At 33.1% G+C, this 19,830-nt stretch overlaps 1 protein-coding gene across 1 annotated transcript in view; it reads left to right on the forward strand.

Moving 5' to 3' along the window:
- The window catches only part of LOC148953904 (sodium/calcium exchanger 1-like), a 177,581-nt gene that overhangs the window by 145,070 nt on the left and 12,681 nt on the right, over nucleotides 1-19,830 (forward strand). Inside the window, exons 11-14 of the mRNA XM_089086009.1 lie at nucleotides 4,873-5,039; nucleotides 7,684-7,828; nucleotides 14,802-14,980; nucleotides 18,697-18,847. Coding sequence (XP_088942135.1) covers nucleotides 4,873-5,039; nucleotides 7,684-7,828; nucleotides 14,802-14,980; nucleotides 18,697-18,847 — 642 coding nt within the window. The remainder of the gene's footprint in view (nucleotides 1-4,872; nucleotides 5,040-7,683; nucleotides 7,829-14,801; nucleotides 14,981-18,696; nucleotides 18,848-19,830) is intronic.

The following is a 19,830-nucleotide window of genomic DNA, read 5'->3' on the forward strand; positions in this document are numbered from 1 at the left end:
GTTTTTATTTTCATATAGGCCTATCTTTTTATCGTTCTTCCTCTTTTTTTGTTGTTCTGAAATGAAATCTCTTCTTTTTTTTTGGTGATTCAATTGCCTATAATACTTTAATAAGCGTATGTTCTCAAGTTATTTTAATTTTCGTTTCTTAATAAATAATTTAAATAATTAATTTTTTTCTTTCTTTTTTTTTTGCTGGTGAAGGCTAATTTCATGGAACCTAGTCCTTAACCTGCATAGTGGCGCTTAGCCCAGATTGAGGGCTTGTCTGATTTCTTGATTTGTTGGTATATCTTTTAATGACCGATGAATGTATGTAAGTTATACATTTAAGAGTATTCCTTTGCATTATTCTTTATAAACATCTTAACTTCAATTTATATTTGAATATGCCGAATGTGGCATTTCTATAGCTTATCCTTCCTTATTGCTTCTTTTCCTTTTGTTTATTGTGCTTTATTTCTTCTCTTTGGACATTCCTAAAAGCATTTTCTTTTAGGTTTTAGCTCTTTTAGCTCATTGATTCTACTTTACATTAATAGTTTGTCACTTTCAAGCCTGTGGGGGCATTATTGGTTGCTCAAAAGCGGTCCTTTTGGGTGGTTACTTCAATTTTTACTTGCTGTAATCGACCTAAAACATAAAATAGAAACTAAAAAGCACAGAATGAAATAAAAAAAGTTAGACAATTTAGGTATAGAATAAGAATCCCAAAAAGAAAGGAACTGGTTCCTTTGTACATATTACAGGAAACCTTAAATGGAATGAAGGCAAACCTTAATCTCATTTCCCATCAAGGAAATAGAATGGCCCATAATTACCCATTGATTTTTCACGAAAAAAAACAAAAAACCATAAAAAAAATTTAAACACGTACACAACAGTAATGTTTAATCATCCCGTTAAATGTAAAAATCGATCAAGAGGGCATAGGAAAAATAATAGGAAAAAGAATATAGATTTAGATATCTATTTGAGGGAGTTTTGCCAGCTATTTCAGTCTAATGGTATGGCTAGTATAATGGAATGCTTAAATAAATTATCAAAAAATAATTTAATAAAATTATTTTGGAATATAAATAATAGAACACCATGTAATTCAAAAATTAAACTAATTTATGATACAGTATTTATTTTTAGCTAGAACTAAATGTATTTCAAAGGAAAAAAAGTCTGATAAGACTGTTAACAAGGAGAAGAGATTATATTTATCTATAAATATTAAAATTTAACAAATAGAGGATATAAATTTACTTGGAATTTTAAACCAGGCTGATGTGAAACAGACCCTTCCTAGTAATTTAAATTATAAGAATAGTCCGATCATAACATATAAGTTTTCAAAAACGATAGGACAAATGATTTTTAATTATAATTTAATACTTGAGAATTTTGACACGGATAGTAATTGGAAATCTATTTGTAAATGTGAGCAATTTTTATCATTTGTTAATTCTGCTTACGAACATATTATTACAGGTGATTTAGCAATAATAAAACAAACGGATTTGCAGAATATAATGTAAATAGGGGCTAAATGCCGTCTTTCAAATCATCTAAATTCTCGAGTGTGCTTTGTGAGTTAAATAATGATCTAGAATTATTTATCAGTAATTGGTGCAAAAAGAGAAAAATAATAAAAATAGTTTTCAGAACTGAAAAATTTAATTATTAATAGGCTTAGAAATAAGATATATATTATGACAAATAAATGTAATAATGAGGTAATTTTTTGCAATTTTAAGATAAAACAAGTGATTGCTAATGTAAAGAGGGATTTTTTAATTGTACCAATTGATAAAGCGAACAATAATTTTGCAATAATTTGTCAGAAGTTATATTGTGATGTTTTAACAAAGGAGCTTAGTAAAACAAATACAAAAAAAAGGTTCAAGATGTTAATAATAGTTTATTGAATGGAACAGAGGATACACTTTAAAAAAAAATTAAATATTAATATTAGTGATAATGATTAAGATTTTCATTTTTTATGTTGGACGGCAAAATTTCATAAGAGAATTCCCCAAAACCACGCTTTATTGCGGGTACAGCAAGATGCCCTACCAGAGTTGTGGCGACTGACCTGTCGTGTATTTTAGGAGACATTAAAAATAAATTTAAGTCATATTGTTCGGGAATTGAAAATTTTTCTACGTTTGATCCATATTGGAGTGTTAATAATTCGTTGCAAGTAATAGATTCTCTGGCTTTAGTTTCAGCCAAAAGAGTGGACTCGTTTGATTTCACTACATTATATACAAATTTACCAATTAATTTAGTTTTTATAAATTTAAAAAAGATTATTAAGAAAGCTTTTTTTTTGTCTGATTTGGCTTTTTTAAAAATTCATACGTATAATAAGAAGCCGAGATATACTAATTACTTTAACAGTACCACTAGTTCAAAACTTTATAGCTTAGATATGATTTATGATCTACTAGAATTTGTTCTATTTAATACTTTCATAAAATTTAATGGTAATCTATGTAATCAAAGTAATGGATACTGAATCAAAGTGATGGGTAATAGAAAAAAAAAGGTCCAATATTTAGCCTTCACGCCCGGAAGCCTTTTTGAAACAAAAAAAATAAACTAAGCTAAATTAAACAGAACATATAAATAAAATAAAGGGTAAAAAAACAAATAACACAGATGAAAACCACAAAAAATTGAGCATTAATATTATCTAATATGTCAAATGTTTATCATTTCAAATAGTACGAGAAACAAGCAAAAAGCAACTGACAACTATGGAGAAAACACTTTTCCTTTTTGATTTGTAAAAAAGTTTTTATCAGAGAACAAAGGAACACTGTCTGCTCAATATTTATCCTGATTTTGCTTGTTTCTGGTACTATTTGAAGTGACAAAACAGTTGAAATATTATATTTTATTAATATGTGAGTTTTTTGGTTTCCGCTTGAGTTTTTGGTTCTTTTTTTCCTTTTATTTTATTTATATGTTTTGTTTCATTTGTTTTTATTATGATTTATATTTTGTGTCTAGTGTAAAGATTTCTGATTCTAGTGGTTCTTTTTCTCGGAGTAAGGGTAAGAAATGGAATTATTGTTTTTTAAGACAATATAAAAACTCTGTTAAATAATATTGTCTCAGAAAAAAGTGAAAAAAGCGGGGGGGGGGGGCTGGTTGCCCTATCTCAAATTTTGATTGAATGTGTTTGGGGGAACGATGGGCGTGGAGGTTAGTTACCCTCCAATCACTTTCGACTATTAAAAAGGGCACCTGCCCTTTGAATTTTCAATCGAATTGGCCTGTATTGAAGTTTCTACGACAACACCTTCTATAAAAACATTATATGGCCCCAGGGCATAACTTAAAACCCTTGCCCCGAGGGTTGTGGGGGAGCGTCCTCCTCAAAAAGATATTTTCTATCTTGAAATCAGCTACGCTGACAAAATGCCTATCTCAAATTTTTGATTGGATGTGTTTGGGGGAATGATGGATGTGGGAGGGGGGTTAGTTGCCCTCCAATCATTTTCGACTATTAAAAGGGGCAATAGCCCTTTGAATTTCCAATCAAATTAGCCTTTTTTGAAGTTTCTAAGGCAAAGCCTTCTATAAAAACCTTATATGCCCCAAGGGCATAACTTAAAACCCTTGCCCCGAGGGTTGTGGGGGAATCTTAATTCAGACACATTATTTTGCAGTTAATAGCTATTCATTATGAACACGTAAATCGAAGAAATGGAATTATTGTTTGATAAGAGAATAATACAAAAGCTCTGTTATAGAATATTGTCTCGGAAAAAAAGTGAAAAAAAGAAGAAGAATGTAGCTACATTGTGCCGTAACACCTCTTCGGAACCATAAAATATGCAGATGGGAGTCCACCCTCCCCCCCCCCCCCCACTTTTGTTGAATTTTACGCCTCCCGCTTGAAATTTGAGTCCATCATTATAAATTTATGTGCACACCCTTAGGTAATGTCTTGTCAAAATTTTATGGTAAAATTTCACGGTAAAATTTTAGGTAGTGTCATGTCTTGTCACAGAACATGACAATCTTTCATTTTCTCCCGAGAATAATTCAAATCGGATAAGTTCATAATTAATTTTATTAGAAATTTCATATATGAAATAATATGGATTTTATCCATGTCATTTAGTAATTACTATAGTTAGTGCCACAGACTTGATTTTAAATACTTAAGTACGTTTGAAGGATTATTAGAAAGAGCTATATTGCATCGATGTGAAGCCAGCATTACGGAGTTTACGTTGTGTACACCGGACTTGTTGTTTATAATTCATTGTTTTTGACAAGTCATAAACCAGACTATGCAAAAAAGCTTATGCAAAAAGAGTCAATGCAAAAAAAAATTCTGTAAATTTTAAGTAACAATGTTAAACACTATTATTCACCGTATCTATTCTATTACAGTAACTGATTGAGGTATTCAGAGGTAAAATAGACTAAGTGTGTAAAACAAGTAATGACGAAAATTTTGAAAGAGAAAATTCCTGTTTGTACTTTAACGTACCTGGCGAAAAAACCTGAAAGCATATTTAGTATTTACCTAATAATTTTTAATATGGACTGTTATGCTTGCATGGATTCTAGTCTGGTCTCTGTTAAATTGGCTTAATAGAAATATTTTGTACTTAATACCTAAAATGATTTTATTATTTTTTGATAAAAGTCCAATATTTAGGGGATATCTATTTGAGAAAAAGAAACTTTCCGTCGGTCAGACTCTTTGACTCTAACATATAAAGAAAAACACTAAAATCTTGACTCTATGAATTTGGCATCTATGAGACTCAATTTTTTCTCTTTTTTTAAGTTTTTTCAACTGTTTGTCTGTTTAATTTCAGAACCTGGCGAAATCTTAGATTTTTTACGTTCAATTAGCGAGGCTTGTTAGTAAAAGAGATCATGAATCTGTAATGGTAAATATCCATCGAAGAAATGGTACCGATGGGGTTGTTTCTGTGAAATGGAAGACGCTACCACAGACGGCCAAGGAAGGCATTGACTTTATGGGTGGCAGTGGAATCATTACGTTTGAACACCAAATAGTAAGTCTTCTACTTTCTTCTGCTGTTTTAATCTTATTTTATGTTTTATCTTAGATTTTTTTTCTTTGTCTACCTTAAAGCGAAGCAAAATTAATGACCATCATTCTATATTTAATGTCTGTCTTTAAATCACGTGTGGATACTTAGGGGCTAAAAAGGGGCCATCCTCTTCAGCTAATATTCCTAGAATAGGTAAGAAATCTTTTTAAAAGGGTTGTTTTGACAACAAGTTGCACCTCATTTTCTTTACTTGTTTGATTTAAAAGCCATTTTTCTTAAAATGAACTATAAAATACCAACGTTTTTTATTTTTTATTTAAAAAAAATATATGCCAGGAATAGAAAAAAAACACCATTTACAAAAGACATCACTTACAAGGGTAAGGTAGTGAGCATGTCTTTCACTGATTATTATTTTTTTTTTTTTTTGGACGAATGGTAAGAAAGCCTTGACAAACGACAAGAAGCAAAAAAAATATAATTAAAACTGGAAAGGAGAATCCCACCCAACTCCAACCCTTCTCCAAAAAGAAAGTCCCTACTATCCTGCCTATAAGTTCAAATTTCAAGTTTCAGTTTTATTTCCTCTGTTCTTTTTTGCATTATCTATTGTTATTTTAATGATTATTTGTGTATTGTTTGCATTTTGTATTATTAATTTGTGTGTTATTTGTGTATTGTTAGTATAATCAAGTATTTAACTCTGTATTATTTTGTCCCTAAAGACTGAATTAAAGTATGTATTCTGACAATACAATTTGATGGATTTATTTGATAGCAATCTTTTCAGTTTGAAAATACAAATTAGAATCCCATACAAAGATTGTGAGTAAAAGCCAGATTTTTGCAAATATTCAGAAATTAAACTTTCACGATCCAATAGTCAATTCTACAATTATTTATAAATGAAAAGTCCCTTAGATTAACTTAAGACTGGTTCTGGCATTTTATTGTTTTCTTCCTGTTTTATAAAACATCTATTTCACAGATAAGCTGAGAGCTATGAGACAGTTTCTGGCATTTTGGCAAAAAACAGCTGAGTTCGGAAAACGGACCCATTTCTCTAGTAGATGGTGTAACATAAGACTTATTTCCAAAAAAAATTGGCTATCACAAGCCCAGATGGGGCAAATTTGATGTACTCGATTAGCACTACACTAAACTTGTTGTTCCATGAGGATTTGTCTATTGACTTATGTGATAAGCGTTATCTTGTGCATGAATTTTGGGTGCTACAATCACTCACCGAATTGATATAGTCCCTTGACTAAAGGTTGACACATTCTCAAAGAGGGTGACGTCAAAAACTGATACCAAATCCGGTAATAACTTTTTCTATGTCAACCCTACAATTGATTTTTTTTTCCATGCAATATGCCTTTTTGTGAGTTTTTATTTTGGGAAAAATATGATATGCCAAAAAAGTTTCTATTTTTTTTTAAACATCAAGAAAATATATGTTTTTTCCTTTCTGGCACACATCTGAAAGCATTAAACAGTTTATTTTTTAAACCTTTTTTTTTCACCTCTCGCTTTTTGATTTCTCAGAATTAAAAATAACAGATGCCCCATTTACGGTTATATTCTAGTACATTGTTATTACGGCAATAATCTGATATGAAGAAACATCTAATCATGCACTCACAAAACATGGCCAATAATATATATAAGTAACCTCGTAAAAAAAGGCAGATTATATAAAACGTTACAGGATATTATATAGAAATTGCTAAATTAGATCTGGGAAAAGAGAAATATTTTGCAAAAGAGTAGATAAAAGGTGTAAAAGACAAATAATATTGAAATTACTGGAAAATATGACAGAATTTGTAAAACATCTTCCAATCCTTATGAAAAATACCTAAAGCGTTGTAATTAGAAGATTCCATTATATAGTTTATTTTAAATTGATCTGAATTCCTGATCTTGATTTCTGTGTTTGCATGAGTTTTTACAAACAAAACTAGGGACCCCTATGAGGTCTTTGTCCTATGAGTTTTACCCCCTCCCTCCATAGACTTCCCTAAAGGAAATATGAAGTCGTGGAAAAAACCTGCACTAACTATTCTACGAAAATTTTAATTGGCATTATTTTGCTCATTCCTTTTAGAAGTAGCGCTTCAGTTTTTATTAAAATAAGAATTCTATGCATAAAACAAAAATTTAGAAATATATAAATAAAGAGTAAAACATTTAATCAAGTTAATAGATTGTCTTCATTAATAGTTTACTTAGCATTTATGTATTTTTATACTTTCATTTTATTCCTAAATGGAATGTCAGTGTAATCCAATATATTTGACAGACATTATTTAAAAGAAAAATTAGTTACAGTGAGTTAACAAGAAAATTTTTGCGAGTCCTCCTCATTTTGTAAAATGACAATTTCTGCAAAATTGATTTAATAAGACAAATAAATTTTATTCAATTTTATTTGTTTTTAATCCTGAATATGATATTTAGTATCAGCTTACTATTCGTATAAAAAATGAATGCCCTTTGGCTACTTATTTTGTTCATAGACAGGGTGAGGGGGTGAGGGGAAAGAGGAAGAAAGGAGGTATGATCTTTCTTAGGTTATGAGGAGCTCTGGTGTTAACGAAAAAGGCTTAATGTATTTTTTATAATTTTTTTTTTTTAATAGGACAGATTTCAACTCGAGATTCCGATTTTCATGACACCTGAGCTTTCAAAAGATCGTTACTTTGAAATCGAGCTCTCTGAGCCAGAAGGAGGTGCTACTCTCGGTTCAATTCCTAGAATGGCTATCACAATCACAGATGACGCTGGTAATTATTATATTTTATATAAAATTAAATCTAGAAATATTTTTCTGTTACGGATAGGCTAGAAATTCATGCCACATCTAAGGCTAATATGCCATGTTAGAACTCGGTGATGAAACTAGGGACAAGTCTATTGCTATATCGAGCATTTCTTGAGTGCCCGGTGGACCTTTTGGTATCACAAAAAGTTTATAACTGAAACAAAATGAAGATACAGAAAATGGGTATAACATTTCGATTAGACAATGTAATAAATAGGCTAATATTCAAATAAATAAACTATCTCAGATTACTAGATTCAGCTACCAGAAAGATATCCTAATTTGTCCTGCCTTGTTGACTTAAATAAGTGCTGGAAGTTTTTAAGATGCGAATCTTTCTCTGTTTTCATTTTGTTTTCGTTTGAAGTTTATGATTTCGGTTCCCCTTTCCTTTCTATATTTTGTTTATGTTAGGTTGGTTTATCTTGTTTTCTTTTCCCCTTTTCTCCTGTTGATAAAGGCTTCGGACGTGACGCATAAAAATTTAGATGTTTATGATTATTAGTGCAGAAAGAAGTTTTTCTTCTTAATTATCCATTATCTTGTTGTAAAATTATATTCGTTTTCTATATTTTCATTTCCTTTGATTGCTAATGGAAAGGGAGTGTCGTTTAAAAAATAACTAATAATAAGCTGATGGTGATAAATCTTGGGTAGTTGTCTGAGAAAACATATTTTGGGGACGGTTCAAAATGGGTATTAATTTGCTTTTGGCTATTGCTGTAAGTACAATAATCAAGATGATTACTTAGAAAGGCGATAGGATGCTCGTGTTACAACCGTTTTATAGCTCTTCAAGAGCTGACAACTCTGTTGGGATTTTCATCTGCCCTTGTATTTCCAGAAAAATTTTCGATATTGTTTTTGAGTGGTTATCAAGCACTCTTTGGAAGTTCTGTCTTTGTTGTGATAAAATGTTCATCTTTAAAAAGTTGCCAGATCCTTAAACTATTAAACACACTAGCCTCTATATTCTTGAATGATAGGTACTTGAAACAGATGCTTGAAGATCTGTTGAAACACGATTTTTGAAGACTGATGCTTGAAGATCTATCGAAACAGATACTTGACAGATAGTCTAAGATCTGTCGAAATACATACTTGAGGAACAGATATTTGACCAGATGCTTGGAGATCTGTTGAAACAGATAGTTGAAGACATATAATTGACATATACTTGAAGAACAGATATTTGACCAGATGCCTGGAGATCTGTTGAAGCAGATGCTTGAAGACAGATGCTTCACAGATACCTGAATATCTACTGAAACAGATGCTTGACATATACTTGAAGATCTGTTGAACTGGATACTTAAAGATAGATGCTTGAAGATTTCTTAAAACATATACTTGAAGAACAGAAACTTGAAACAGCCTTCATCAATTGACAAAACCTAAACCAATTGCTTCATGAAGCGTAATTTTTTATTGGGTGAAGACGATGTTTTTTTTTGACGACAAGTGTCTGATGTAGAATGTCTGCACCTACCATATAACTTCAGATCTTCACAGCCAATGCTTCGATAAATGCTGTCCCACAAGCACCAAAAGAAGCAACAAATCAAACAGTTCGTGGTAAAGAACTGTAGCTAAGGAGAGACTCGACTTAATAGTAACCGAAACTTTAAAAAACAGAATTTTGATATCAATAGATAGATCAAAAGAATCAGATTTTTATTCTGATTCCAAACATATAAGATCCATCAAAATTTAGTGCTACACACCAAATGTGACGAGCCAGAGGAAATTTGATTTATTTCTGAGAAAGGGGGAAACATCTTCTAAAGTCAAGGGAATGAAACATCACGTCGAATCATCGAGTGATCTTAATGACAATTACTTCATCAGATTCAGTGTAGCAGAGAACCCTACTGTAGAAGTTTCAAGCTCCTATATACAAAAATCTGGAATTTTGCATTTATTTGCCAGAACAAAGATCGCTTTTTTTTTCTTTTCGGGGCTGTTCGTATCAAAATAATATAATTTATTTTTTGATCCACTAACATTGTAAAAAATTGGAGTAACAAAAGAAAATCAGAGGCAACGCTATAGTGTTGCCTATTGTAAAGGTCATATGGCTCCAATGCTTTATTATTATTTATTTATTATTTTTTTTTTGCTACAGGCACTTCACATGGAAGGGGTCATCGTAGAAACTTCAAAGGGGGCTCATGCGATTGGAAATCGAGAGTTCTTGTGTCCTTTTTTAAGGGTTAAGAGTGATTGGAAGGCAACTAACACACCTTTCACGACCACCAGTTCCCCAAACACATCCAATCAAAATTTTGAGATAGCCATTTTGTTCAGCGGAGTTGATATCCAGATAGAAATTATGTTTTTGAGGAGGAGACTCCCCCACACACCTCAGGGCAAGGTTTGTAAGTTATGCTCTGGGGTCATATGAAATTTTTATAGAAAGTTTTGTCGTAGAAACTTCAAAAAGGACTCATTTGATTCGGAATTCAAAGAGCTAGTGCCCTTTTTACTAGTCGAAGTGAATGGAGAGTAACTAACCCCCCTCTCACGCCCACCTTTTCCCCAAACACATCCAATCAAAATTTTGATATAGCCATTTTGTTCAACGTAGGTGAAAATTCAGGAAATTCGGTATTTGAGAATACCAACCCGCCCCCCCCCACAGCCCTTAGGGCAAGGGGTGTAAGCTATGCCCTGGGGGCCTATAAAGTTATTATAGAAAACGTTGTGGTAGGAAAGTCAGAAAGGGCTCATTCGATTGGAAATTTAAATGGCTAGTTCCCCTTTTAATAGTCGAAAGTGACTGGATGGCAACTAAGACCCCTTCCACGCCCACCATCTCCCCAAACACATCCAATCAAAATTTTGATATAGCGATTCTGTTCAACGTAGTTGAAAGTTCTGGAAATTATAAGTTTGAGGAGGACACTCCCCTCCCCCCACAGTCTTCAGGACAAGGATTATAAGTTATGCCCTGGGGGCATATATGGTTCATATGGAAGGAATGCTCGTAACTTCATAGAGATCTCATTTGATTGGAAATTGAAAGTTCTAGTTCCCTTTTTAAGCGTCAAAAGGTATCGGAGGGTAACCAGCTTCCCCCCAATCATTTATTCCCAAATGCATCTGAAAATTTTGAGATAACTAATTTGTTAAAAATAGCTCAAATAGTCATATAACAAAAATTCCGGTGTCGACACGACCCCCCAGGGCCCGGGAGTAGGCTGCAAGCTATGCCCTGGGGGCACATATGAGTCTTATGGAAGGGTTGCTCGTATTAACTTCAAAGAGGGCTAATTTGATTGGAAATTGAAAGTTCTAGTTGAGTTTTTAAGAGTCAAAAGAGATTGGAGGGCAACGAGCACCCCCCCCCCTTCCGTGCCCTTTATCCTCAAATCCATCCGATAAGAACTTTGAGATGACCTTTTTTTAAAATAGTTTAATGACCATATAACGAAAACTCTGGGGTCGACACAGCCCCCCAGGGCCCAAGGGCAGGCGTTATAAATAATACCCTGGGAGAATATATGGTTCTTATTGAAAGGATGCTCTTTAAAACTTCAGAGAGGGCTCATTTGATTGAAAAATTGAAAGTTCTAGTTCAGTTTTTTAGAGTCAAAAGTGATTGGAGGGCAACTAGCCCCCCCACACCCCTTTTTCCCAAACGTATCCAATAAAAATTTTGAGATAGGCATTAAGTTAAAAATATTTCAAAGGTCGGATAAGATACTCCGGTGTCAATTTAACCCCCCAGGGCCTAGGGGAAGGCGTTCTAACTTGTGTCCTAAAGGCATGTATGGTTCTTATGAAAGGGATGCTCGTATAAACTTCATAGAGGGCTCCTTTGGTTGGAAATTGAAAGATCTAGTTCATTTTTTAAGATTCAAGAGAGTTAAGGGCAACTAGCCCCCCCCTCGAAATTTTTGCCCCAAACCCATCCGCTACAAATTTTGAGATAGCCAGTTTATTGGAAATTGTTAAAAAATTTTGTAACAAAAACTCTGGTGTCAACACAAAGCCCCAAGGACCAGGGGTAGGCGTTGGAAGTGTTGTCCTGGGGGCGTATAAGATTTTTATGATGTGGAAGCTCGTATAAAAGCTAGAGAGGACTCATTTCATTGAAAATAGAAAGTTCTAATTCACTTTTTATGAGTCATCAGATATACGACGGCAACCAGCCCCCTCACCATGAGGACCCTTTTTCCCCAAGCCTATCCAATGTAATTTTAAAAGTCGCCCTTTCATTAAAAGGTGTTCAAAGGTTAGATAAGAAAAACTCCTGTGTCGGCGCAACCTCCAGGGCCCGAAGGCAAGCGTTGTAAGTAATACTCTGGGGGCATATATGGTTTTTATGGAAGGGAACTCCTATAAACTTCGGAGAGGGTTCCTTTGAATGGAAATTGAAAGTTCTCGTTAATTTTTTAAGAGTCAAAAGAGATCGGAGAGCAACTAGCCCCCCCCCCCCCATTGACGCCCTAAATGCATCAGATAAAAATTTTAGATGGCCATTTTGTTAAAAATAGTTCAAAGTTCAAATATCAAAAACTGAAAATCTTATAAAGGTCATGCGGCTGGATAAAGCCATCCGATAAAAATTTGAGGTGACCACTTCGTTAAAAATAGTTCAAACATTAGGTATTAAAACTTCGTTGTCGATACAACCCCCCAGGGACAGGCGTTGTAAGTTATACTCTGGGGGTATATATGGTCCTTATAGAAGGGATGCTCGTATAAACTTCAGACAGGGCTCATTTGATTGAAAATAGAAAGTTCTAGTTCACTTTTAAAGAGTCAAAAGAGGCTGAAGGGTAATTAGCCCCCCCCCTATTCCCCTTTTCCCCAAACCCATCCGATAAATATTTTTAGATAGCCATTTTGCTAAAAATAGTTCAAACATCAGATAATAAAAACTCCGAGGTTGACACAAACCCATTTTTTAACTTTGATATTGTTATTTTGATACCAGTTTTGATACTTTGATGAACATTTGATTTTTAAAAAAAGTTTGATTTTGAAATAAGGAATTTTTAAAAATTTGAGACTTTTTGCAATCAAAAACGAACAAAAATTAATTTTAAAAAAAATTCGGAAAAATAAGTTTTTCAAAGAAAAGTAAATTCTATTTTAAACTCATGTTCAGCAGATACAAATACCTGTTAAAATTCAAGCTCAAAACGACCAGAAATTACTATTAAAGAATAAATGAAACCCAAAACGAACAGAAATTAAACAATCATAGCAAAAAACATACAACATGTAATAATATAATGAATAAATATATCTTAAAGCGATTAATGGTTAGATTGAATATGAAAATCAAGCTTAAAACGAAAAAATATATTTTACTATTGAAGTACAAATGAAACTTAAAGCGAACAGAAATTAAATAAACAATCAATGCAAACAAACATACAATAGATATTTATGTAAATGAATAAATAAATCTTGACACGAGTGAAACTTGAATTGAATCTACTAAAAAGAGTTTGGGTATCGCCTCCTTCTCTCACTGTAAAAGTCTAAAACCTACTGCAGCATTGGCGCTTTACTGAAAACTGTATGCGTCTTGAACAGTCCTGGAAAGTATAAACAACATCAAATTTAATATTTAATGTATAATGATACTAATTGTTGAAAGATCCATCAGTTCAAGAATTTATTTCAGTGTAATTTTATTTTTATTTTCAATGCTGTAAGAACTGGAAAAGATAATATTTGTAATATAATTTGTTTTCAGTTAACCGTCAATGACACAGTATGCTTTTGGTTTTTATTTACAGTTAAGGAAGGGGACAGTATCCAAACTCTTGTTTGTAGTGAAACTATATTCGTCTTGCACAACTTTAGAAATAATAAATAAATTAAACTGAATATTTGATGCATAAAGATATTAATTGTTGAAAACTCTTCAGTTCAAAATTTCCTATAATCCTAATGTTTATTTTAAATACTATGTACAAAAGAAAATATTTGTAATAAAATTGGTTTTCAGCAAAGCGCCAATGACGCAGTAGGTTTTAGACTTTTACAGTGAGAGAAGGAGGCGATACCCAAACTCTTGTTTGTAGTGATTTTTGTTCGTTTCAAGCTTGATTTGCATATTTTCCGGAAAGTTTTTTTTAATTAATAAAAGGGAATAAAGGGCAACTTTTAATTATGGGAATTGGGCAGAACTTCCTATACGAAATTCTTTTTATTTGTCTTACTTTCTCTTTGACAACTCAATCTTGCATGTGGAGATGTTTTGGGAGAATTATCCAGGGGCTTTTTTCAGCGTGTTTGGATTTCCGGGAAATATTTCCATCGAAGGCGGGTTTCCAGAGTGATCGAGAAGTCTATTAGAAATTCAAGCTGAATCGTCCGTAAGGATGGAACTGTTCGGAGGGAACTTTACAGGGTAGGGTGTATTTTACATGGGAGGAAATTTACACCGTGGAGTTTTTCGTCTGGGGGGGATTTTTATGGAGGGTGAGCCAGATTTACCGACATTATTTGAAAAACTATCCGAGAAAAAAATTAAACTGAAAGTAAGGAGTAACATTAAAACTCAAAACGAGCAGGAATTATTTCGTATTTGAAGGGGTTGCCCCTCTCCCCAATCCCTTAATCTTTACTCTAAAGTTTGACTGTTTGTCCCAATTTGCGGAGAACGGCTCCTGAAACACAAGGGCCGTTTAATTACAATAGGAAGCTTTTTTAAAAGTGCTAAAAACTTTACCTTGAAGAGCAAGGTATTGAAAAGGCGGACAACCCTTCATATACGTAATAATTTCTGTTCGTTTTGATTTTTAATGCTGCTCCTTACTTTCAGTTATAAAACCCTTTTTTTTTAATTTAATTCGCTAAGGAATTATTGCCTGTGCTCTACCAACGCGTCATTGGTGTTCTTGCGTAAAAAAACCATTTAGCCATATTACTCTTGTTATTTATGCTGCTTATATATATCGCTTTTCTTGTAGAATTCAACCTTATGCTGAAGAGAATCACTAAGATGACCTCGACGACTCTGAGGGACTTTGAGGTTCATCATGAAACATGGCTCAGTCAGCTACGTGATGCCATGAACGTGAATGGGGGGGATTTAGAGAACGCGTCTAGATTCGACTATTTTATGCACTTTCTTACATTCGGTTGGAAGGTATGAGACCTGCATTTTTCTAATTTTTAAACTTGGAGTGAAATTGTAATTATTAACTCCACTTACTTATCAGAAAAGGACTAAAATGATCAGGATGTCGTATTATCAAGATTTTTATTTATTTAAAAATAATATATACTTTTTATAATAACATTTTTACAAAATGCTCTCGGATTGCCTCTGGGTCTAAAAGAGTAGGCTAACATCGTTTGCTTCTGCAATACATACCTCAATAGGGTTTAAAATAGCCAGACAAAATTTACGATTCGCAGATGAAAGCCGTTTATAAAAAAAAAACAAAAAAAACTTTACAAATTTTTGCTTCATAAAATTTCTGGGAATGACATGTGCATGTAGTTAAGCATAGATATGCTTACTAATCCACAAAAGTATGAAAAAGCCAAAAGAATACAAAATTGCAACAGGAAAAAACATTTATCCCCAAAAAATCCAAATAAAAATTATCCATTAACATTACTGCAAAAATCAAATTAAAAACAGAGCCCTGAACGCTCAGTGTATACACGAGTGTCTTATTTCAGGTAATCAAAGGGTTCAGTGGTAACAAACTGTAAGAAATCTATTCAACTGAGATGATTTATGTGAGGCTTCATAACATTGTGTACTTTGGAGTGTAATTGTACTTCAGCTATTACGGGCAAGGGCGAGTGGATCTTTCTGTGTGTGAGGGGGTGTGTCTGAATCCTCGAAAAGGGGAATTTTACGCCAAAAATTCACAACATTAAATACATACAAGGGGTGTTGTTGGAGATAGAATTTATATTATAACCTCATAATGTTGGCGGTGCGGGGCAATAGTTCACCTCTTATTATTTAAATGTTAAGCACGCTACAAACGATTATATACTTACCTGCACGAGAGGGAGGGGTAGGAGAGGGTATCTTTGTAACAAGGACTTTTCCAAACAACTTTTGAAAACTGTAGAAATGATGACCCCAAATTCATTTGTGATATTTTGGACCCTCCTCAGAAATATTTAAAGGGGTATACTATCACAGGGATGATTATCAGTATTGAGATATTGTTGCATACATATTAAACTTGAATAAGAAAAACGGAGGTTGAACCAAGATGGGGTATCCTCCCTCAGATTTAAGAGTGCCTTGATTAAGAAAAAATCATAGTGAAAAACTATGCGTTAAGAACAACCTTTGTCAATAGAAATTGAAAAACTTAAAAACGAACTTTCGATTACAATGTATGTAATAACAAAATTACTTATCTGTTCGGATCCCAAATATACAAAATGTATTAGTTTTAATGTTGTTCATCAAAAACCATTATCATATGAAAACTTAACAATTAAGGGAAGGAAGGTTAAAGTTCCTAAAAAGGAGTGGAATCTTTATGAAAATTACATGATGAAGTTAAGCATGCACAAGAACCCTAAAACCACTATGTGCAAAATATGAAATTTTCGTTGAAGGTTTCATACTGCTGAGGCAACGGAAACCCCTCTGTTGATACGGAACGAGATTTTATTTTGGAAATTACGGCTTATTTCGAGACACAAATACACTAAATGAACTCTTAATATCAAAGTATTGTCTTCAAAAGTTGGACTTTACCTTAGAGAGTGGGGTTTGATAAGGCGGTTGCCCTCTCATATCAAGAGTGGCCCTGGGTATGGTATTAAAAGCGAATGGAAATTAAATGAAAGAAAAACTAGTTTTCTTTTTTGAAATAGAGGTATTAAAACAAAAAAAGCTAGAAATTATGTAATAAGAAATTATATGAGGGGGGATCCCCTCCTCTATCTCTCACTCTTTAAGCTAAAGTCTTATGTATGACCTTAGTTCTTTAAAAATGTATGTTCAGGAGAGGTAGGAACTGGATAGTAAGTACTTTTCACAATACCTCAAGTATGAAAGGACTTCTTGACACGCAATTGCCTTAAAAAAATGGGATATTTTGTTCGAACGTTTAAAAGCCAATTGGTTTATAAAACACTTGCAACTACCAGTTAACTGCATTTGTTGGACTCATAAAGGTTTTTTACTAAAGCATTATAAATATTTCTTGTTGTTCTATGGTTTAATGTTGCTCTTTACTTTCATTTGAAATAGCTTGTGTTTCTGCGTAATAGCCGTCATAGAACCAGTTTCAGGTTCAAATTATTCCACGATTACAGTTACATCCTATAACTCCTATTTCTATCCGAAATAAATCTCAAATCTACTTCATTTTCAATAAACGACCGGCAGGTTCTACAAATTGAAAACATTTCAGTGAAAACCGGAGTGTCCGTTGAACAACAAGCTCAGCATCGTCTAATGAAATGTCTTACATTTACTTCTTGATTTTGTAAACTGAATTCAAACTACTTAAGGGGGCTAAATCTGCCCCATGGGGACACAGCCCCTCTAGTCGAGCCCCCACCTTACAACGAGTCTCCACCTTGCTACAAAGTTTTTTTTTTCATTTGGTTAGATAGAAGTATTCTGCGTCCTTTGGCACCTATTCTTACTTTGGTAAGTGCAATTCCTTGGCTATGATTTGTGTGATTTTCTTTGTTGATAGTTTTGGAAGTGCAATCACTTTACGGATTCTTGTTATGCTAAATGTAAGGATCCGAATCCTATATTATCCTTTGTAGGACTTGGTGCTGTGAAGTTGACTACTAGTTATTAACCTAGTTATTAAAGTTACTAGTTATTAAGGACTACTAGTTATTAAAGTTATAAACTAGTATTAACCGCCATTGGATTAAATAAATGTTTTTGAATATCTTGTTTTTTTGTTTTGTTTGTTCAAAAGAATTGAAATCCCAAAGAATTACTGACGGTTGTGACGGCAAAGAAATAATAGCAGACCAGACTAAAAGAAATAATAAACCTTGGCGAGATTAGAAACATAAAAATAAAGATTGCAAATACCAATTTTTACTTATTGGAGTGCTTTTACTGTTCAAATTAACTGGAGCTGTCTTGTTTTTAATAGAACTACAAATCAAATCAGTTTATTCTAAAAACAAAAAATACTTTCATGACCATTGCCAAATTGCTGTCTGTGTCGCAAATACATATCATCAGTCAACATAACACATAGGTAAAAACAAAATACTAAATAGTAATATTATATTCCGGCACGAAATTAATGGATAACGCTATTCCATGCCGCATATGTTTTGCTTTTATTTCTGTCAGATTTGGAAATGGTCCTATGACAACCCTTGGAGGTCGTTTGAGGATAAAATTTGAGGGAAGAATATCACGATGCCTGGTTGTTTGGGCGTTTTTCAAAAATCCAATCTCAGTTTCAGCCTTCTTTGGCCCTGCAAAATGAAATCGCATTCAATTAATAATTAAGAATATGGAATTTCCAGGCCACAGTAAATAAAAAACAAGAGCACATTTCTAAATTTTTTCAGTACAGTTTGATTGTTACAAAGTTAAGACAAAAAGCCATACCGGGGTATCATGATCTTAAAGGGTTCTAATATTAACTGTTAATAAAATAAAGTATAAAAGATGGAGCATATGGGGAAGAGAAAAATAAAATTCACTAGGATAAAACATTAAATTGTCCCACTAGTCTTCCAACGGCCAGATTTAATCACGCCAGCTCTGAGTTTTATAATTCTTGTTTCAACAGCTGGGAAGAGATACGAGATTTGGTAATTCTTATACTGCTATTTATTTGGTGACTGTTTTACTCCTCCAAAAATTGCTAATAAGCAAATATACATTTCTAGATTTTATTCGCATTGGTACCACCTGCCGGTCTTCTTGGAGGTTGGCTCTGTTTTTTTGCTTCAATGGCTGTGATTGGTTTTTTAACTGCTATTATTGGAGATATAGCTGCTATATTTGGCTGTTTAGTTGGGCTGAAGGATGGGGTCACAGGTAATTCTAATTTATATGGTAATTTTTATTTTGGAAATTTTTTCTTATGGTGCCACAGGTAATTTTTTAACTGCTATTTTTGGAGACAATTTTCAAATATTATATTCGCTTTTTTCATCCAGCACTCTCTTGGGCTTATAATGGTCTAATTAAAAAAATTAGAATTTATTTAGACCCTTACTGCTTTAGTCAATTCTTATGCTTAATTCAGGCGCAAGGGAAAAACAAAAATAATTGGTTTCCTCTATGTTTTCCCTGATAAGATATGAATGAGTGGATTTCTGGCTTTAATATTGCTCAAGATTAACCTAAAGGTTTTCGGCTTTGTTTTTTAGCAAAGAAATACTGGAGAAGTTACCGAAGATATCTAGGTTCGATACGGGAATCCTAGTAGCATCAAATGAGGGGATGAGGAAAGGGTAATTTCCTCCTCCCCCTAAACTTATAAAAATAGCTTTCTGGGTGGTTTTATTGAAGAATTTTTTTTCACAAAAATTTTGAAAAAAATTCCCTTCCCTATATTTTGATAAGTAAATTTGTGTCCCTCTTAATTTCCACAAATTAATGCCACTGAGGATGCCTATACTGGCTGGGTTTTATGAGGGTAGTCATGGATCATTTTTTTTGTTTTTTTGCTACAGTATTGTTTTTTTTCATTTTCTTTCTCCCCCAATTCCGGCCATAGAGCCTTGTAGGGAGCTATTTGATGCTAGATGTGTTCGTTGGGTTTTTTGCTTGTAAGTTTTTTTTCTTAGTTGGAGTCGTTTTTCGCTTTTTTTTTCTCTCTGTCGGACTGGCCATAGAACCTGGCGGGAAGGGGGGGGGTATTTGATGTTGATTGTTTCAATTGATTTTTAATATTGTATTTATATTTGTTGCACTTTTATTTTTGTTAGAATAATTCTACCTATCTTTAGGTTTTCTCTGGTTTCTGAACAAAGTATTATTTATAATTAAAATGCTGATGAAAACCCAAATAAAGC

Source organism: Artemia sp. Qi Xiang Cuo, chromosome 3 (assembly GCF_049724085.1).
Source record: "Artemia sp. Qi Xiang Cuo chromosome 3, ASM4972408v1, whole genome shotgun sequence".
Taxonomy (NCBI): Eukaryota; Metazoa; Arthropoda; class Branchiopoda; order Anostraca; family Artemiidae; genus Artemia; species Artemia sp. Qi Xiang Cuo.